Consider the following 22,061-nt stretch of genomic DNA (forward strand, 5'->3'; position numbering starts at 1 on the left):
ATGGAAAGATCACAGCTAACAGGAACAATTGGAGGAAGGGAGAGTAGAGCACGCACAGGGAACCCAGCATACCAAGCGTAAGTAGTCTAAAGAATTGTTACTATTTTGGGCAAAGACAGCCCTCTCTTTACCAAGAGCCAGCTGAGGCAGGGGAGAAGGAGGCTAGACAGGAAAGTTCCATCTCAGCTGGGCTGTCATCTACAGCTTCTCAAGCGATGGCTTCTAAGCACGGAGTTAACGTTACACACCACTTCAGCAGGGACCAGAACGAGCCCTGCTGCCAGTCCCTGCCCAGAGAGAAGCAGCGACAACTAGAAGAACACTACACAGTGGAGCAGGCAGATCCCATTTTAAGGCTTCATACATACAAGGGCACCGAGCCTTGTAAAACTGGGTGATGCCCACCTGCACTTGGGCATATTGGTCACAACAGGTCACTCAAAGAGTTTTTTTCTACACTTCGGAGCACGGCCTTGAGGAGTACAGCAGCTCAGGCAGGGTCAGCAGAGCCTTCCCTCACACCAAGCCCTGCTCGAGGGCTTTGGCTGGACATCCACTAAAACCCTCCCACACTGCAACCAAACCTATGGTGAAACTCAGCTTCTGGAAGCCTGCTGGCCTAAGGCACTCCTCCCAACCAGAAGTCCACCCCTCTTTCCAGGCTTCAGTCACATCAGAGGGCCCCTGTCATGAGGTGATGGGGAAGGCAGTGCTGCACCCTAACAGCACTGAAGTGAAGCCAGACTGCTCCAGCCAGCCAAGATGCACTTCTGTAGTGCGAACAAGGCGGCAGCAGCAACATAAACCTCCTTCTGATCAACCGGAGCAGTGTTCTGCACAGCCCCACGCTGCAGGGGCATTCACAGATGGCAGCAGCTTTAGCAGATGCAGAAAGCAGACTGCTGTTACTCCACCACCTGGGTTTCCAGGGTCTCTGATCCCTGCCGTGCTACACCTCGGCTCCCCAGGATTTCTGAAAAGCAGCAGCTCCTCCTGGGCAGCTGGCCCCTGTCCCAGCCCACACCCACACTCCACCCCAGCCATTCTTTGACAGGGTGGAGCCACTTTCACAACAGGAGCCTTGACACACTTCCTGCCCCCAGCCCGGCTCTACCAAAACACTTGGAAACAATCTGCCATCAGCATGCTTCATCAGCACAGCGCTATCGCCCTCTCCCCCCAACACATAAACCTGCTACGCCAGCTGCTTCTTGCAGCCCTCCCTCCAACCACACCGGGCAGGACAAGCACCTGGAACAGTTTCTGAGCACAGCAAGCTTGGAAAAAAAAAAACAAAACAAGAGGGCAGAGCCATTTCTCCTTCTGTCTGTTTATTTGTGATAGAAGAGCAGCCCAATCTGACAGGGCCTGGCTCCTTCACCTCATCCTCAAGGCCATGAGCATGGTTTCAGTTACGGCCAGAGCAGGTGACGGGCACGAGGCCCTGCCCTGCTGCAGGGCAGAGTACACCTTCACCCAGGCCCAGTCAGATCCACAGAGGGAAGCGGTACTCACTGTTACACCACAGCAGGGCACACTACAACCATCCTCTGCTGTGTTCACACTGGGCCAAGCAGGGCTGGTCCCCAGCAAGGGAGCCCAGGAGCTGATTCTAGGGGCACTTATTGCTCAAGTCTTGAGTTTGCAGAAGTGGAAATGGTCCAAGACAAAGCTGAGCTTGGCCTCCCCCACTCCGGAGCAAGCCACCAGCTGCCATACAGGATCCCATAAGTGTGGCTAAAGCACACACCAAGCACCCAGCCCAGGCACAGAAAGGCAAGGCAACCTGGGCTTATTGTGTGGGGGAAGAATTTCAGGCAGTCACAAACCCTGCAACATACTAGGCACAGGGCATATGTACTGTACTGGGCAGGTCTGGACCCTCGAGTCCTATAGACACTGCCCCTACATTCTCCGCAGCCATGCCTGAGCACAGATATGCCAGGGCAGGACCCCCAGCCTAGGCACACAGGGACCAGAAGGGACATGCAGCACTGTGGTATGGAACAAAATGGCACAAGGCATGGTAGAGCAGGACCACTCACACTTGAGCTGGCAGCAGCAAGCAGCCAGGGACAAGTCTGCTCATCCACACAGGCTCTCATGAGACAGGGGAGAGGAGAGGGCACCAGGACAGGGACCGGTCTCTTCTTTTGGTCCTACTCAGAAGGAAATGGCCCCCAGGCAGAAGGGCCAGATGTAGGCACTTGGGGGAAGTTCCTTTGGAAACACTGGAATGGGACTGGAGCCCCACAGCTGTGATGCAGGCAGCTGCCTCTCTGCTCAGCAATGCCGAGAAACAGCACAAGCCCTCCCAGGAGCAGGAAAAGTTGCCCATGGCTGCTCAGAGCAGAGGGGCTGGGCATGCAGACAGAGGACAGCAGGGCTGGACACAGGGGTACAACAGTCTGTAGGCACTTGGCTTGTGGCACCCAGGAGCAGGGGAACAGGTCCCAGCTGCCTCTGCCCCGGGGCTCTCATTGGCTCTGGGAGGGCCTTGCCCTCTAGTTGGCTTTGACCTTGCCATTGGTGACAGTGCCGTTCTCATGAATGCTGCTACCGTTGTGCTGGGCTGCTTGCTGAGCCACCCTGGGCAACCGTTTGCCCTTGGTGTAGGACTGGTACCAAAAGTTGGAGAAGAGGATGAAGAAGATGGTCCCATAAATCCAGATGAGATGGATGAAGATGGGGAACTGGTACTGGCAGCTGGGCATGAAGTAATACTGGGAGATGTGGACGGAGACAATCACAAACTGTGCCTGGGAGCAAGGCAGAGTAAGGACAAGTTATTCATGGGAGCGGGGTCAGGGATCCCACTAGAAACCTTTCTAAACGAAACCAGTAGGGTCCTTTCCCTCTCTAAAGCAGAGGTCCTTACAGTGAGGCACACTCAGCAGCAGTTGGAAGAGGCAGGCACAAGTCTCAAGGCAGCACGTGCCTCTCACCCTCCCACTGTGGCTGCAGCCCAGGGGCAGAAGTCTGAGCAGCACCTACATGCTAACCAGGCTGACAGGGCTACTGGAGGCCCACAGTGGGCCAGAGCAAGCAGCTACAGAAGAGACAGCTACAGCTGCTGGCTACACCTTTCATAGGTACAAGGGGTGGCCTGCTCCTCTCACATCAGAGGCTGAGGGCACATGCTCTGCTCCACAGCACCGACTCACCAGCTGGATGGCTGTGATGTGCTTCTTCCACCACAGGTACTTCTGAAAGGCAGGTCCTGCTGCTGAGAGCCCATAGTAGAAGTACATGACAACATGCACCATGGAATTGATCATGGCATGGAATGAACCCATTCCCCCTGTTAAGACACATTTTCATTAGCGCAAGTCAATCTCACACAGCAGCCTGCACTACAAGCAGCTCCTAGGAGCCCAGCAGGGCCAAACAACCCTTCTCAGCATGCTGGGGCTAACCTCACCCTTTCCCCAAGCTGTGCACCCAGACTGTTTCCATCTTACCTGGACCAAATTTTGCTCCCCACCACCAGCTCCAAGGCAGAACAGAGTGGTGGAAGAGGTGCAGGAATGTGACCTGTTCATTCTTCTTCCGCAGGACAAAGATCACCTGCAACGAGAGTCCAAAAGCATCAAGGACCTGCAGCTCTGAGAGCAGCTAGAGCTGTCTGAGCCACTAACTCAGCATATAATCTCAGTGATGCTTCCCCCATCTCCAAGCTGACTGTCACCACACAGAGTGGTCTCCTCAGCAGCAAGGCCAGACAGACTACTAGGTCAGACTGGAAGGGCTGAAGAAAGCACCTACCCCAAAGCACACTGGCCTCAACTCCCTGCCCAGCAGCAGTGACAAGGCCTCCCCAGCAACTCACTCACCGTGTCAGTCAGTTCGATGAACTTGGAGAAGACAAAGAGCCAAGCAACACTGACCATCTGTAACAGAACAGGTTAACATTTTAGACCCACCTCAGCCTGAACATGCCCAGTGACCAAGGGTCTCCATAGAGTAATCCTGCAGTGAAACCAAAGGCCAGGAACTGCAAGTTCTCTGCCTCAGGAGAGGCACCTGTGACCTTGCTGTCCAGACAGAAGCACTAAAGGCCACCCCCACCCTTACCAGGAGAGGGATGAGAACTCACCCTGAGGGCCTTGGGGTCCTGCGAGAAGTCCACAGGGTCACATCGCCACGTGTACCCAGTAAGCCACCCTGCCATCAGGAACTACAACAAGAGCATCATCAGGATGAGACCCAACACATCACCCACTGCACTTCAAGCCCTGCACAGAAGGGCAGAGAACAGCCTGCAAAAGGGCTCCCCATCACCCAAACAGCATGCATGTTCTGCTTTATACATGCCAGACAAAGCCTACTGCCAACAACTCACCTCATAGACTATGTAGAGTGACAGCCCCACCAGAAAGAAGTTGTACAGGACCATGAACTTTTTCAGGTTTAAAGGCTTCCTGTTGGCCATTAGCCGGGGACCCAAGGACAGTACAAAGTAGACATATGCCAGAAGGATGCCCATCACAAGGAACGGGGACTGCATCAGTGGATAATCAGCAATGCGGGGGTCTGTGGAGAAAGGCATGATACAGAGTGGTTAGCATCCTCACCCCAACCTGCTGCCAGAGTGGCAGCAAGGACTTGGCAATCCTGTTCTCCTAGGACAGGAGCACAGGTAAGGAGGGCAGCCTGGAAGCAGAGGCTGGTGAAGCCAGCCAAACTGACTAAGGCACAGCCTGAAGCCACACTGCAGGGCAGCCTGGAGATCTTCCACCAAGGAAAGCAGAAGTGCCCCAAAAGGCCCTGCACAAGCACTGAAGCAAGACAGCCTCATAACAGGCAGCCCAAAAAAACCCAGAGCCATATCTATGTCAGGGCAGAGGCAGGATGCAGCTAGACCCAGATTGCTTCAGGGATGACAGACCCCCCACAACACCTGTGGCAGTAAGCCTGCCCACAGCTGGGCAGAGCCAAACACTCACCTGCTTTCTTCATGAAGTCCTGATACATGGTCACAATCCCCTCCATGGTGGTGGCAGTACCTCTGCGAAGAGAGGAAGGGCAGATCAGGCAGCTGTTTTCCCAGGCATGCAGCCTGCAGAGCACAGCCCTTGCACATCGGCAAGTTTCAAGCACAGCTTGTGAGATAGTCATGTGTATGTGGCCAGCATTGCTCTCCTCTCAGCTGATCACACACCGGCAACCACTTTCAAGTTGAGCCATATGCTCCCCACTTCTCACTGAGCCTGGCCCTATCTCCCCAGTTCTGCTGGGAATCCCATCACTCACCACCAGCAGTCCTTCCAAGGCAGGATCCTAACATTTCAAGCCAGCTGGAAAGTTTCCAACCTCAGCACCATCTCCAGCCCTTTACTCTTGCTCCTGCTGTATACAGGCTCAAGCATTATCACCCACAACCACCACGATGTTGCCACCAGCCTTGCCACCCACAGCCACCCAACACACCGCTCTGCTTGACTCTGGTGCAAGGTCTCCAAGGGAAACAGAGCTGGCCCACACCCTCCACACAGCAGTAGTTTTATGATCAGCTTTGGGCTCCTGTCCAGTGACCCTCACCAGAGAGGAGACACATCATCACTGGCACACCCACTGCACAGGGAAGGAAAGCCATTGGTTCAGAAGCAAACACCAGTTTCTGGTGTCAGAGCTCCTGCTTTTGCACCCTTGCACCAAACTCTCCTGACAAGAGCTACCACCCCATAACCCAGCACCTCAGAGGCTAGGTGCAGCCTACTTGGCAATGACATTTCCACCCCTCTTCCAGACAGGGCACAGTATCCCCAGACAGGGGAAAGCTGCAGGAGAAGGATATAAGGCTGCAGGGAAAAGTACTGGCACACCCCACACTTGCTCAGCCTCACTATGAGCACGCACCAGACAGATGTTCTCCAGAAAAGCAAGAAGGGCCCAGGCAGGCAAGTTTGAAACAGCCTCACACAGCACCTTGTGCTCCCCAGCCTCTCCCCAGACCACAGGATACCAGAGCAGCAGGAAAGTAGGTAGAGCACAGGCCCAGCCTCACCTGATTCACCCACCTGCAAGGGAGGCATTCCCCACAGCTGCTACCAGACACTCCACCCACCCCTTCCTCCAGGAAGGCACACAGCCATCACTGCCCAGGCACAGGCCTGGGGAAACAGGTCCCCAGCCCAGTCTCCCCAGGACATTTATTGCTGCCACCACCAGGAAGCACAGAGCCTCTCCCAGACCAGCAGTCAGGAGGCTGAAGTCAGAGTAACCTTCTTCCCAGTAAGGTCCCAGCTGAAGTATCCAGCAGCCTCTGCCACCTCAAGCCCTCCCCAGCCAGCACCAGCATCACTCCTTCAGCTTTGCTGCAAGAGTAAGAGCTCAGCAAAGTCCTTTTTGCTCTGGCTGGGACCCCCACAGGACAGCAGCAGACACTATAAAGCACCTACACAACAGGCTTCACTGGCAGCAGTCTACACAGGAGGCTGGCACACACCATCCTGGCTCACCATTCTCTGCAAGTCACTTCAGTGCAGCAGCAGCAGCACGAGCTCTGGGCCCTGTGCCTGCACAGTCATACCCTCTCTGTGCTCCTCCAAACTAGGGAGTGCCATGCACCTCTCTGCAACAGCAGTGGGGTGGAACACATTCCCCCACTTCACCCCCCAGCCCCTGAAGTACCCACTCCTCCAAGCAAGGCTCTAGAGCAGCCTGTGCAGCCACACACCCCACTGACAGTCCAAGTTTTGCTGTGCTTCAGAAAGCACAGAAGGTGGACCCCCATTCCACCTCAGCAGGTAGCTGCAGCAAAGCCCATTTGGGACAGATTCCCACACCTCAAGGGCACCAGCAGCAGACAGATGCTCCCCTTTCCAAACCAAGGCTTCAAGGGTTTTAACAGCAAAGAATACTTACTTGTAGTATCACTGTGACATAAGTAATATTTAAGGTCCAGGGCACTACCAAGATCATCCACTCTCCACACGCAACAGAAAAGTGTAGCAGGAACTACATCATCCTTGAGAGCCACTCAAGGCTCCAGCTGTGGGAAACGTAGTAAGTACAAGTCCTGAAAGCTGCCGAGTTTTATGTTGCTTTAGTGGCCAAGAGCAAGCTCTGAACTTGTCCGTCTAGTTTCAGCTTTCAACCACTACATCCAGCTACACCTTTATTTGCTAGATTGAGGAGCCCTCAAGAGTTAGCTCCCAGCACAGGTACCTGACTATTCAAGCTCTGTGTTTATCTTATCAAGCTGAATGAGTCAGCCTTACTACAGGTCCAGGGCAGAGACAAAACCCTGAAGAGTACTTGCCTATTTTGGGCAAGCTAGGATGAGAAGATTGTATCAGTCACCCACAAGCTCAGAGCTATCTCTCACAGTACAGGGACACACAAGCTCAGGCACTATGGATTACTTTGCTGACCCTAATGCCAGCAATGCTGCAGCACCACTGGCCAACTAGGAACCCAGGTCAAAACAATTTGGGGTCTCAGGACACTGGAGACTTGGGTGAGAAGACTCAGGGCAAAGCTGCCGTGTGACAGACCTGCCAAAGGCTGCACAGAGCACACAGCAGACAAGAGTCTTCCCGGCAGCAGCCCTGAACCCAGACAGCTGTCCCCCCAAGCAGTGGGAGAAGCGCACTTCAACCCAGCACTAGCACAGAAGTCCCTACCAGGGTGAACAGCAACATCTCATTGCTGTGCCTTGTGACACACCTCCAGCATTCCTAGTCATACATGCCTCACGGAGACAGGAGGCATTGGACTTGTCCTGAACACAGGCTCTGGGCAAGCACCAGGACTTCTACCAGGGCAGAACTAACGAAGTTATGCTACAGGCCCTTATGAGAAGGGCCTATGCATTTTCCACAGCTTTTCCTAGGCAGCTGAATGCAGCAGGATGTTCTAACAGAGCAACTACATATCCAGGGAAGCCCCAAGGTCTTCAGGTCTTTGCGAGACTTAGTACCCCCACTGGCATGCTACACGCCCTGCATCAGAGAGGCTGAAGTGTGCGCCTTGCTCAGTGGGCAGATGCAGGCTTGTCTCACCCTCCTGTCTCCCAAGGGGCAGCCACTGGCCTCGAGGCGTTGGCAATGAAGCTGCAAAGGGGGAGTTACAAAGTAGGCCCAAGCATCACCTTCACTAAGCAGGAGGGTGGGAAGTGCACTGGCCTGCCTGACCATGATGGCTCCACACCAGCCTTTCTGCTGTTGGCAGGGGTTCTCCAGCACAGAGCAGCAAGTGCCTGGGAACCTGAATTCACCTCTGCCATCTCCTCCACATGCAACACCAACACTTCATGTCTCTCTGCACTGAGGGGTTCACCATCCAGCCAGGCATCTGCTCTTAATGCACATCACACACTACAGGTGTTCACAGCTCAGTGGTCGGTATCTGTCCTCTCTGCACGGGGGAGACTTTACTCTCCTTTGACTCCTTCCGGATCCTGATCCTCTTGGACAAGGGAGGAGATGGGGAACCCAAAGCCAAGCCTTCAACAGCCAAAGAGAAGTCAAGCAAACAAGTCCAAACATCCCAAAGCACCAGGAACCCTTGGGACCCAAACACACCCTGCATGATATCTAGAGACCTTGCAACACATCTTCTTCCACCTTTCACCAACAAGGTGTCACTTCCCCACCTCAGTGAGAGAGTTCCCACCATCTGCAAACCAGAGTATCAGGCCACATTCTGCCCTAGTAACCAACATCAAGGATTAGATACTTGCTTACGCCAAGCAATGTGTACGCTGCATATTTCCAACGAGCTATACAGCTAATTAGTGCTACTTCAGCAAGAACAGCAAGGCCTTTAAAAACAGCCCCAGCAGCCAGGCCACAGCACTGGTAACCACGACACTGACAGAGAGCAGGACTCAACCTAGCTTTCTTTGTTAACAGCCTCACTCACAGCATGCATCTCTCTCCACACAGCAGCCACCTGCAAGCAACACTCTGCCTCAGCCATCCAACACCCAACACCCCTACCCCATCAGCATGGGAGTCAGAAATCAGTCCTGTAAGAAGTACAAAAGCAAGCCACCCTCATCTCCCCACTAGTTTAATTACAGGCAACACCAAAACAGCCTGGTAGGTGGCCACAGAGCTGCCACCTCAGGGAGACCTGGCACAGGGCCCTTGCTGAACTGGCTAAAGCAGGCCTGGCCACTGTGGGGCTCCCGAGAAGGTAGCAACCCTCAAAGGTCAGGAGATAACCAGTTGGCCAGGTATCAAACCAACCTGCATCCCTGACCTACAAGCTGGCAACAAGACTTGCTGCCTGATGTAGCTCTGAGTTTCACAGCCTCTAAGGAAGAAGCATCTTCCTCCTCCAGCTCCCCATCACAGCACCTGCCCAGCTTCCTGGAGCTCCAGAAAGGCATTGTGGGGTCCAGTAACAACTACACAGAGCTCTGTGCACCCAGGGAGTGTTTTCCAGCACAGCTACGGGGACTTGTGGTTCAGAAGCAGCAGCCGCTGCTCTGGAAGAGTGGGACTGACCAGCCCAGGGTCTGCTGGCCCCAGATCAGGCACAGACAGGGCTGTGCACAGCACACACAGAAGCTGGCACCACAAACCATCACCAAGAGCACTCAGTCACAGCTCCAGAAGCTTTCCTGAGCTTATGCATAAGTGAATCCAGCAAGATGGGGAACACAAAACCACGTCTACCCCGAACACCGCACAAGCAGTAAGGCAGTCAGAGCAAGTCAACATGGAGAAGGAGCCTGGCCAGCCCTAAGCAGCTAAACCCTGTTCTTTACCAACTTCGCAGTGGGATCGCTCCAAGGCTAAAGTTTACAGTGAAGCACAGAACACTGGAGTTGGATCTCCTTCTGCTGCTCTGTGCCCTGGTAAAAGGGAGAGAGGCCTGTAACCAGACACTGCATACTTGTTTCACACATAGCATCTCAGGACACCAGCTCTAGCACATGCAGAAGAGAGCAAGCACTCAACAGGCGAGTGTATTCAAGTACACCTACATTATAGCTAATGATTTCAGCCATCTGACTGAAGGCCCACTTAAGGCACTGTTGCCCACATGCTACTAAAGTCATGGTTTTACCCTCAAGAGGGATCACAGCTGAAAGATGCCTATGCACCACGGCACAGAAGACCAGTCTGGTAGGAAAGCATGAACTGCTATGTTTCAAGCATGGAAAGTCACACCAGCACATTAGGTCAGAGGAAGGAAAGCTGCTCTCCTAGCCTGGCACCTTGGCTCTGAGGATCTGGGACAGAGTCTGATCAGAATTTGAGGACAACCAGTCCCAGAACTCTCAGCCCACAACATAACCACAAAGTCTACAAAGAAACTTCATACTAACACCACCAGGTAAGTTTTCCTACTTGAATCACATCCATTTGTCACTTCCTCTGGCTCAGCTACTTCATGCTGAGTGTCAAATAACACAGCCTGGTACCATATGCTCTGCATCAGCATACCCTGAAGTCAGTATAGGACTGTGTTCGCAGAGAAGGGATGCAAACTCTCAAATCCTTGATATGCAACAACTCTGGCAGGAGTCACACTGGCTGAGCACTGCTCCTGGCACATGGCTTCAAGTGGTAGGAGGCAACCTGTCTAAAGTTGAGGAGTTTCCCCATCTTCACCAAGTATGTGTTAATACTCTACCATTATCTCACACAGTGGCCGTAAAACCCTGAGGCCTTTGGATACCATCCTTCAAACTGAGATTAAGCTCTCCTCTTCCCATGCTTATTGGAAGCAGGGAGAGCAAAAGACAACTCCCAGATTAGCAGGCAAACTCTGCAGAGCCTAGGCAGTCAGCGTGGCACCTTGCAAGTTTTCAGGGAAAGAAGCAAGCCCATTGCAACAGGGTATGGGTAACCTTGTACAAAAAACAAGGCAGGTAATCAGAATTCAAGGGCCCACAAGAACATGTTGCAGTAAAAGGTCTATACGCCACAGCATACACAATTTCTTTTCCAGGGACAGCACCTCCCCAGACTGATCAGGCAAGCTATTAAGAGTAGGCTTACTCCTTATCATGTTCAACACTAGTAGCTGCATATTCAGGGCACTGATATCAGTACAGATGAGAGCAGCTGGGGAAAAAAAAGCAGGGGAAAGGCCACATTAGGTTTAAAGTCTGACATAGCAAGGAACAAAGGAGTAAAGTGAAGGAACAGAAGAAACTGAGGACAAGATGCCTACAGAAGTGGAAAAAATCATTTCCTTTCTGAGCTAACCACACAGCCATGTCCACTCCTTTGTGCAGCACCAGATGAGGAGTGAAGCAAGCAGAGATGGCTGGGGGCCCTCTCTGAAGTGATGGCACTCAGCAGCCCCCCCCCCCCCCCCCAGGTGCATGGGAGAGCACATCAGGAAGGACAGAATAGGTGACACAGGAGGGCAGGTAGGGCTAGGTTGAGCAAGGCTGACTCCTGACACCTGCTTCTAGAAACAGGTCAAGCCTTCTGAAGCCCTCTAGCAGAGGAACACAGAGCACCCCTACCTGGAGGCAAGGAAGGCTGTACCAGAGTATTCATCTCTGTGGTTTTAATCATTATGCAAGTGCCTCACCTCTGTTCCCACAGCTGTGTCTGTAATCATTACACAGTAATGATTAACATGCTCTGCCCCATCCAGGCCTGTGCATTAATTGGACAGGCACACCAAGACAAGATGGACAACAGAAGTCCACAAAGCAAGTCCTAAAACCTTTCCAACAGTTCTATCTGGGCCATTCAAGAAGCCCAAGCGTGAACCCAGAGGCACTTCTCACTGAGACAAGGGGTCACTGCCTGGAACTCACCATGACACCAGCTTTGGGCCTCACTACCCTCTGCATCAAGGCGGCAGTGCAGCCACACAACCGCTTTCCAACAAGAGAAAGATCTTCTCCAACAATACTAGGGAAGTCAGACTCCAGCAGCACAGTACAGGCACCAGCAATCCCAACAGGCATAAGGCTCAATAGATACCACCCTTAACAGGTTTCATAGCCCTCCACACACACAAAAAAAGCAGCATTAGGGCTGATTAACTCCACAGGTGTAGATGGACCACTCAAAGCCAGGGCTGTTACTCCTACTGCTGGTCCTCTACAGACAGGGACAGCAGAAGCAGCATGAGATATAAACCTGTATATATACAGAGCAAATTATTAAAAAACCATCAGGGCAAGCTAGCCAATTTGATCCACAGGGTTAAAGCAACCCTTGCAGCAAGACTGGAGAACGTGCTGCCACAGTGACAGTTTACTACACAGATCCATCCCACAGGGAAGAACCAACCAGAAATTAAATACCCCATGAGATGCTATGGGAAAATCAAGAAACATCAGACCCAGTTACCACCTCCATCTCCACACCACTAAAGTTTCAGATAGCATCCAGACATAGGCCTGCTGGTGGGGAGCTGGCTGTGGCAGCTGCAACTTGTCATCTCCGAGCAACAGCAGCCCCACAACTTCTGCAGCAAAGAGCCCTGGCTCCTCCCTGCAGGAGCCCAGGCTGCCTCACCTGTTTGACTGGCAAGAACCAGACTTTCCAGCCCAAGTACTCCCACCATCTGACAGCCAGTAGGGCACACACTAGTATAAATCCAATACAAAGGCACAGAAATGCAGATAATCTCTTGGGCCATCACAGGCACCACTCCCAATATCTCCCATAAGCTTTTTCCTAAAAGAAGGATCTCAATCCAAATGCTGACTGTGCTATAACCCCAGCAGAAAAAGGGAGTGTTCACCTGCAACCTTCGAGGACAGTGCCAAGCCAAGCATGCAACAATGCACTTGCTTCCAATGCCAGCTTTAGAGCTTCCTAGGAATACAAAGCTTTTCTCCACCAGGAAAGAAAACACTATGCACCTTGTATAAGCTCACTTATTTTCACATCCAAAACATGGTGTGAGAAACCTCTAGGTCAAAATCAGTTTTTACCTTCCTAGTCTCAGTTTTAACAGTACTTTCTCTCATATTATATTTCTGTCCTGAAGGACCACATAATGCCCCCCACCTAAGAGACTTTCAGGAAAGAAGGGAGAATACGATGCAGGGCAGGACTGCAGAGGCCCAGGCTGTGTGGGTGGCATGGCTTAATCACCATAGCGAGATGCAGCAAGTAGATGCTGCAACAGCTGGCATTGTGCTACTTCCTATGAGAAGTAGCTATCAGCAGCAGTTCACACCCATGAGCTAGAGGGGCTTCCTAGGAAAGAAATAAAACACAGCAGTCTCAGTCAAGCGTTTGACTCTCTAAACCATCCTCAAGAAGCTGCCCAGCAGGTCTGGTTGGAAGGTCAGCTCTATCCAGCTAGGAATCTGCCCTGGCTGCATTCTGGCAGAAGAGAAGGTGGTCAATTTGGGGCAGCACATCAGGATGGATGCACTGCTGCACAGGCAATCTGGGCCTCCGAGAGGGGAGGAGATCCTCTGACAACACGCTAGCAGGTAAAGCGCCAAGCGCTATCCTGCACTGCCCAGTGACCATGGGAAGGGCTATTCATGCCACTTCTTCCTGCCCTTAGGACTCCAGAACCAAAGTGGTCGGTCAGGGCAAGAGCACCTGACAGACCTCCTGTGGGAAGCAGCCTGGGCACCAAGGCACAGACCTGCCACCCCCAACCTGCAGCCGCCCTGCAAGTGCGGACCCCTGTGCATGACCACACGCCAACCCAAGGTGAGCTTGCAACCAAGCTACTGCTGCCACCAGGAGGGTGACAGTGACCTCCTCCTCCTCCCACCCGCGTTCCAGAGCAAGGGCCAGAGAGCAGCCAAGCACCTACACAAGCCCCGCTCAAAGCTAACATTGTGTCGCAGCAGCGGGGGAGGCCTGGTACTGCCACCCTGCCCAGGGGAGGAGGGAAGAGCCCTCTCAATGGTACATTGATGCTGAGGGCTGTGTGGAAGGCTCTCCGAGCGGCCAGCACCGCCACCGGAGGCTGCTCTTGCCCTGCTACAGTGAAGCCTCAGCAGAGCGCTGAGCCTCGGCTGTTCCACATCCCCACCGCCTCCAGCCAGCCCAGCCCAGCGGCCGCACCAGGGCGGAGGGTCCCCGGGCAGCACCGCGCACAGGCCTCGCTCCCGCACCCCGGCGCTGGCGGGAGGGAGCGCCGCGCCCCGCAGGGACCCCCAGCCCGGGAGCGGGCAGCGCGGGCGGCTCCCGGCGCGGCCTCGGGGTGGGGCCCGGCCGGGGCCTGCCGCCGCCCCGGGACCCGGAAGCGCGGTGCCGCGGCACGGCCGAGCGCCGGCGCTGCCGCCAGCGGGGCCTGCAGGGCCGGGCCCGGGGCCGCCGCTCGGCTGCGGGGAAGGGCCGCTGCGTGACACCCCGGCGGCCGCTGGCCCCAAGGAGGCCCCGCACCGCCACCGCCGTGACGGGGGGGGTTCAGCCACCTTCCAGCGAGCCCTGGCTGCGGCCTGCCCTGCTGCCCGCGGGAGGGGCAGGCCAGGGCCGGCCATAGCAGCTGTGCCAGCCCCACCAGAGGGACCAGTGCAGCGATGCCCATCCCCTCCCCCGAAGCTGTGCGGCCACCAGATCCTGACCCGGAGAGGAAACACACAGCTGGCCCAGGGCCCATCTCTGCCAGCAGCAGGGAAGCAGCCCCAGCACAGCTGGGACCCCCGTCCCCAGCATGGCCGCCAGGCACAGACCTGCCGGGCCAGAGGCCAAGGTGTTTGTGCCCTGGCACACAACCAGCAAGGAGAGGCAGTCCTTCCTCCTGGCAGGCTGGAAAAGCATCCCAAGCACTAAACAGAGGCAGTAAGTACGGAGGGGACAGCTGTAGCATGCTACTGTCCCGAAAGAGGGCAGCCCGGCCACGGGAAGGGAACTGCACCCTTCCCTGGACACCCTGGGGGTGCCCTGGGGCAGTGGCACCAGGCCATGAGCCGGGGCGCTGTGATCACTGCAGCTCCTCACACCATCAGGACCCAGGTACTTATAAAAACCCACTTGAACAACCAAACTTGGACCCCACTTATCTTCCTCCCTCTGACACTGGCAGGTCTGCACACTGCTGGCCTGCCACAGGATCCACGCTGTTATTATAGTTATCTCCCCCTCCATAGGGGTGACAGTCTCAGCTAGCACCTTCTAGCCGCACCCAGCCTCACCACCTGCCAAGGGCATGTTGCAACACCCATCCCACCCATCAGGCCACAGCCTCCCCAGACACATCCCTCTACCACTTTCGTGAGGGGGACACCACCCACCTCCTCCCGTACCCCAGAGCATCCCAGGTGACAGGGACATAGACACACACACACCTCCTGCCTCTTCCACTCCTGAAGGCTGTATAGCAGGTGCCAAGCTGGCACATGGCCTCTACCGGGGTAGGGCCCACCATCCCTAGCAAGCAGAACTTCAATCCCAAAACAGCTAAACCCTGCTAAGGCCTTAGCACTCCCCTGGCCTGCAACAGCCTTCAGCAAACAGCCCCAAAAGCCATTCTGGCACACACCCCAACCCACCACCAAGCTCGGACACCTCTTCCCAAGGCCCCCTAAACTTTTACCCATCTCAAAAGATCCAAAAGCACCCCTGAGAAAAACCAAGCACCCCCAGCCCAGCCCCACCATACAGGGCGGGACCCAGCACCCGGCACCGACCCCCCCCACGTGTACGCAGCACCCCACAAGCACACTCACTCACCGCCGGCCGCACCCCACTCTACCCGCCACCACGGCTGCCCCCGCCCTTAAAAGGAGCTGCCCTACCCCCCTCGCCGCTGCCGATTGGCTTCGGGGGGAGAGATCCGCCCACAAAGGCGGATCTCTGCCCCCGAAGCCAATCGACGCTGGCGCCGCGGCCCGCCTATTTCATAGCCACGCCCACGCCGGCAGGGCCTCAGGGGCCGGGGCTGCGCAGCGCCCTGACATTTTGAGGCGGGGCGGTGCTGGGCTTTGGGGCGGGTTTAGCTGATATTTAGGGGCGAGGCAGCTGTCTGGGAAGGCTGAGGGGTTGGAGGGGCAGCAACAGAACGGAAAAAAAATGGAAAATGACTGGGAAAAGGCTGTGGGTTTGGGCAGGGCCTGGGCGGGGTGCAGGGTTGGCTGGAGGGCAGTGATGAGGGCATGAAAGAAATGGCAGAAAGAGGGTCCTTGCTTAGCTCTCACTCCGACCTCTGCTTTCTCTGGTGTTCCTGAGGTGAGGCCGATCCTGTCACAGTCCAGTGCCATCTCAACATCTATTTCAAATGGGACTCCCAGGCCTCCTTCGGGTTCCTGCATGGCGGCCATCGTCCACCCCACCAGGCAAAACAGCAGCACAGTGGGCAGAGAGGCCAGGCAAAGCCTGTGTCATCGTCTGTAGCCAAGGCACAGCGTCCTTGTCACTCGCAGGTGGTGCATACACCTTCACAAGAGCTCAGTGTCAGTGGCAGGCCCTCAACTTGGATGATTTAGGTGGACTCTTCCAGCCTTACACTTGTAGGAAACAACCAACTACAGATTAATAAATAAGTGGCATGGTACATATGCTCATTTTTTTTCCCAGTGACACCACAACAGCTACTGTGAGCATTTGGACAGGACAGAAGGACACCCCAGAGATACTAGGTCTGACTGTATACTGTTTCCAGCACAGCTTCATCTCATGTTGTCTTCACAGACTTAACCAAGCCTCATCACAAAGTGGCTGAGCTTTGTCTTGTGCTCATCTGATCTGAAGCTGGTTTCAGAAATCACTATTCTAATTGTTAGGAATCATCTTCTAATTTCTGGCTTAATTGGATGTATGGCCAGTTAATATCCATTTGTTCCTGTGCCAACATGTCTTTTACCTCACATAGATCCTTGCCTTGGTATTTATGCCCCAATGTATTAGTAGACAGCAATCATCTCCCTCTCAGCCATTACATGGAAGACTAAAGTTTTTCCAGCATTTTCTTCCTAACCAGCCTGCTTGTGCACCTAATGCTATGGTAACCCTTCTGGCCATGCTGCTGTTCAGGTTCCTGCTCCTGAAGACAAGTGACCAGGAGTGGTCGCAGACTTTGTGCTCACCTGGTGAGAATTCCACATCTGCATACGGCCAGGGCTGCATTTGCCCTTCTCAGTCCCACTTTGCAGGTACAGCTCAGAGTCACTCTGGCCAGTTACACCTGTAACTCCTTTTCTTCAGGTACTTGCATCTCACAAAGTCCCCAAAATGAAGAACAGTACTCCTGGTGACTTTAATGGCTTTTTTTTGGTGGTACAGCATTCCTCTACTTTCCCCTACAGTGCCAATGCACCACAACATTCTGATATCATCAGATTACACCTAGTATTTGTGCCAATCCTTAAGGAAATTTATAAGAACATCCACAAAGTAACTCAGCAGTAATCTGCATGTACTGATACGCTCCCTTTCACCAGGCTCTGCTTTCATCTTGACCTTAAACTTTCTTTCCCACATGAAATTCCTGTGCTCGTTTCTGCCCCAACATTTACCAAGGTTCCCAACTGGCCTCAAGGTTCCCAGATGCTTCTCTGGAGTCTGCACAGGGCCTATAGCTTTATAGAAAGGGGGTTTTAACTATCAGGTTAGTCAGACTGTATTTTATCCCACCTTCCATTTCCTGTCCATGTGCTGTGTTACTCTTTAACTATTAACATCAGACTGGCAGGCCGGCAGCTGTCTGGATGACTCTTTCTTCCTTGGTAAGTATATGCTTCAGTCGTTTGCGATTCTTCACTTCTTTTTCTTTTTTGTCCTCCTTTTATTTTGCACCATTACTCCATTTTTAGTTTATTTGTGGTCCAGTTCAGTGGGAATCTTGCTATGTTGTTTGTCATGAAAGCAGAGATCACCAGTGGATTCCTTCACACTCCCTACTAGATACTTTTCCACCTTATATCCCACATCTCATAGCTTTCTCCAAGCATTCCTTCTCTCTTTGGGATCCACCCTTGCTGGCAGGCTTGCCAGGCTCTAACAATGAGCCCCAAATTGCACAGCCCAGCCTCTTCCTGCTATTGGAATAAATTTCCAGGTCACTCTCTTTTCTCCTGTTCTGAATGCAATTTCTTTCTCCTCTCTCTTGGTCCTGGACTCTACTTCCCTGTTGCATATGCTGTCTCCACCATTGTTGCTCTGTGGTATTTGCTCTTTAGTTTTCCCTTGCTACTTCATCTTCCATTGCTCTCCTTAATTCTCCAACACATCAAATATATGTTTCCATTTTATTTCTCCTTTATTAGTTGGCTTTTCTTTTCACAGTCACTTGCTTTGGTGGGTTACCTTTGCCTGCATGTCTGCCTTTTTTCACTTCTCGTGCTCAGCAGGTGCCTGCAGTTCCTTGATGTTCCCCCTTCTTACCACATCCCCTGAGCTTCAGCAGCCTGGGCAGGAGCTCCAGCTGTCGCAAGAACCCTGATCTGCTGGAGCACCTTGGGTGTGGGCAAGTGGATCCAGCACAGTGCTGGCCCAGTTACAGCTGCCTGGGGGGGTGGTGCAGAGTTACCTCCTAATCCTTGGGGACAGGTGTCCAGCAAGGCAGCTGGTCACAAGTGGTGTTCCCCAGGGCTCAGTATTTGGGCCAGTCCTGTTTAATATCTTTAGCAGTGGTCTGGACCAGGGGATCAACTGCACCCTCAGTAAGTTTGCAGATGACACCAGGCTGGGCAGGACTGTTGATCTGCTTGAGGGCAGGAAGGCTCTGCAGAGGGATCTGGACAGGCCGGACTGATGGGCCGAGGCCAACTGTATGAGGTTCCACAAGGAGAAGTGCCAGGTCCTGCACCGGGGTCACACCAGCCCCACCAGCGCTACAGGCCTGGGAAGAGTGGCTGGAAACTGCCCGGTGGGAAAGGACCTGGAGGTGGTGGTCAGCAGCCGGCTAAACATGAACCAGCAGTGTGCCCAGGTGGCCGAGAAGGCCAACAGCATCCTGGCTTCTATCAGAAACAGCATGGCCAGTGGGACAAGGGCAATGATTGTCCCCCTGTACTCGGCACTGGTAAGGCTGCACCTCAACATTGTGTTCAGTTCTGGGCCCCTCACTGCAAGACAGACATTGAGGTGCTGGAGCGTGTCCAGAGATGGGCAATGGAGTGGGTGAAGGTCTTAAAAGACCTTATGAATCCTATGAGGAGCAGCTCATGGAACTGGGCTTGTTTATCCTGGAGAGGAGAAGGCTGTAGCCAGGTGGGTGTTGGTCTCTTCTCCCAGACAACAAGCATTAGCAGAAGAGGAAAAGGCCTCAAGCTGCACCAGGGGAGGTTAGATTGGATGTTAGGAAAAAATTCTTCACTGAAAGGGTGGTCAAGCATTGGAAGAGGCTGCCCAGGGAAGTGCATGAGTCACCGTCCCTGGAGGTGTTTAAAAGATGTGTAGATGTGGCACTTAGGGACACAATTTAGTGGTGGACTTGGCAATGCTAGGTTAACGGTTGGACTCTATGATCTCAGAGGTCTTTTCCAACTTAAACAATTCTATGATTCTATGACTGATCTGCTGTGTGTTGCAGATCTGGGTTTCTGCCTTCTGGCTTCTTTGGAAGCAGGGTAGCATAAGCACATGTAAAGAAAATCCCTCAAAAATAATGGAGGTGAGGGTGAGAGAGAGTAATGTGACATGTTGTGACCAGGCTGATGTTCCCAAAGTGTCTGGAGAGACTTTTGTTAATGGATGATCTTCTGCTTCCATCTTGAATCCTGCCTGTGTGACCTGAAATCTGGGAGAGAAGCTGTTTGCAGCCAACCAAGCATGTTGCTCTGACTGCAGTCCGGACTGCCAAACCAGAGATGACTGTGTCACACACCTGCACAAGAGTGTCCTTCCTGCAACAACCACTCCTGCAGTGGGCAAAGCCCAGCGGGTCATTAACTCTGCACCTGCAATTCAGGAAACAACCTGGCTGTTGTGCTTTTGGTCACAGCAGCCTGGGCTGCACCGGGCTCCAGTTCGGGAGAACTTAAGCTCCTTCCTCCATTGCTTATCCTGGAGAACAACACACTATTTCCACTGTAGCTTCACTGAGGGTCTTCTCAACGTGGAGATTGAATCAGAGGTGGGTGTGAGCCTCTACACACCTCCTGTCCCATTTTTCCCTCCACCAGGCCGTACCTTCTGCTTTCTCCTTGCTTCTTGCAGAGCCAGGTGTGCCTCTCTTACTCCTTGTTGCTCTGTCTTGGTGCAAAAAGCAGGCATGCACTAATGTAACTTGCTGAAGGCACAAAGACTGAAGCCATCATCAGTGCAGAGGATTATCAGACTATCAGATGGGAAGGTCTGGAGTAACTAAGCAATGAAAAAGGAATGAAGTTCAATGGAAGGTTATGACCTTAGAGATTAGTAACAATAATTTCTTCTGCAAGTGATGAGAGATGCTGGTGCAGTTTCTTAGTGTTGTACCTTCTCTGGTGCCAGTCTTGAAGAGTGGCTTATGATCACCATGCAGCTGGGTGGGGAAAAGGGGGGGTTCAGCCCCTCCAGGTGCTAAGTTTCTCAGGTTTTATGACCAATAGAAATTCTCAAAATCTTGGCTTTCTGAGGAGCTAAAATATATTTTTGATTGTGTCAAATTTATATTCTCTTATTCACTGGATTTATAACTATTAATTTATTTTTTTTAAATACTGAAAAATTGAATCAGGAACTTTTTATGTGGCAAAAACATTGACATTATTCAACTTGAAAAATCTAAAAGGTAATAAAAAGACCAAATTAATTTAGTGAAATTTAACACATGCACTTAGGCCTCTAATTTTTCAGTAATGTATTTAACATACATAGTTAGCAAATTCACCTACCTTATTACACTTGGGGAGTGAAAAGATTATTTCCAGATCCTCCCATGCTTTCCTTCTTGATCCTGAAAAACCAGAGATTTTGCATGTGATCAGACAAAAACACTGAATGTAAATTGGCTCTCTAATGTTTAACCCTTCTCCCTTTTTCCTGAAGTTGGACCCTAAAGCACTATCAACCACACATCGTTGCTTACACCTTCTCTGTGGCTCCATGACAAAAAATGACAAGTTGGTTACGCTGGCAACTGCAAAACATCCAAGAAATGCTCCTACACCACCTCTGTCTATGCTAAGAGAACAAAACAAAGCTTTCCTGGCCGCTAAAAGTGGAGATAGATGACAATACTGGAGCCTGGAAGGGACCATTAAATGCCATAATGTCAGTCTGCGATTTCAACAAATGGAGATAGGCAGATATGCTATGCCTGAGCACGCATGCTTTTCTAAGCGCAGGCTGATGTGCTGCCTCCATCCACGGTTGATATCAACATTAAGTGACTCATCTTGTGCAAACTTTTGTCTGTTATTTATGCTGATTACATCATCCTGGCAGTAAAGGCCAATTACCCCATCACTGCCAGTGTTGCCCTCTTCCCCTTCAGCCAAAAGAAATACCTTCAGTCCTGGAACCCGAAGTCCCTAGAAGCCACTCAAGTTACCAGAAAACAACTCACAACATTTCTGTATCCAGCAGGCGTGAGATGACCCCGCTGAAATCCCTGCTGTAAAAGATACTGTATTTTTTCTTTAAAATATCATCTGGAAAATGGCATACTGTGAGATAACAAGGAAGGTAGCAGCATCACCCAGAAGCTTGCAGGCACTGGTGGTGATGCACAGGAGCACAGAGGCTTTGATGGCAGACTTTCACCCTAGTGTGTTTAATTGCTGGACTTTGTCAGCCAGAGTGGGCAGCATGCATGACTGCAGTTTCCTGCTGGGATGAGAATTCTTTATCAGCTGCATAAAAGCCAGCAGCCTCTCCAGCCTGAGCCCTGACACCCACCTCTGTGGGCTGGCAACGTCACCCCAGAAATGCATAACATTTTGGGGTCATCCACAGACATGCCAGAAGTCTCAGCCCACTTTGGACCTGCTAAAACATCTCCATTTGTTTCTGTGGCCTATAGGATAACCTTATGGAATAGTGGTGCTTGTTCCAAATCCACACAAATGATGGGTGGAGAACAAGCAGCAGAGCCACAGCTGGAGCAAGGCATCCAAGGAGACTAAAAGCCTGGAGAAACCTATTCTTCAGTGCCTCTGTGTGGCAGCAGGCACAGAAGGGCCAGCTCTAGGACCAGAATGGACTGGTGGGAGGCTGGAAAGGGTCAGGAGGTTTGGGGGCTTCAACGCATGCGGCACAACAGGAGTCCTTGGTTACCAGTGCAAGTGTTTG

General features: G+C 52.7%; 1 protein-coding gene across 1 annotated transcript; it reads right to left on the bottom strand.

Moving 5' to 3' along the window:
- Positions 1–1,310: 1,310 nt before the first annotated feature.
- Positions 1,311–15,603, bottom strand: ELOVL1 (ELOVL fatty acid elongase 1). The gene is made up of 8 exons (XM_005437354.4): positions 15,579–15,603; positions 4,947–5,008; positions 4,343–4,533; positions 4,097–4,177; positions 3,834–3,890; positions 3,462–3,567; positions 3,165–3,301; positions 1,311–2,759 (listed from the first exon to the last, which is right to left on the bottom strand). The coding sequence occupies exons 2-8, from the start codon at positions 4,990–4,992 to the stop codon at positions 2,505–2,507; spliced, it is 873 nt and encodes a 290-aa protein (XP_005437411.1). The 5' UTR covers positions 4,993–5,008; positions 15,579–15,603; the 3' UTR covers positions 1,311–2,504.
- Positions 15,604–22,061: the final 6,458 nt, after the last annotated feature.

Source organism: Falco cherrug, chromosome 12, assembly GCF_023634085.1.
Source record: "Falco cherrug isolate bFalChe1 chromosome 12, bFalChe1.pri, whole genome shotgun sequence".
In the NCBI taxonomy this organism is placed as follows: domain Eukaryota; kingdom Metazoa; phylum Chordata; class Aves; order Falconiformes; family Falconidae; genus Falco; species Falco cherrug.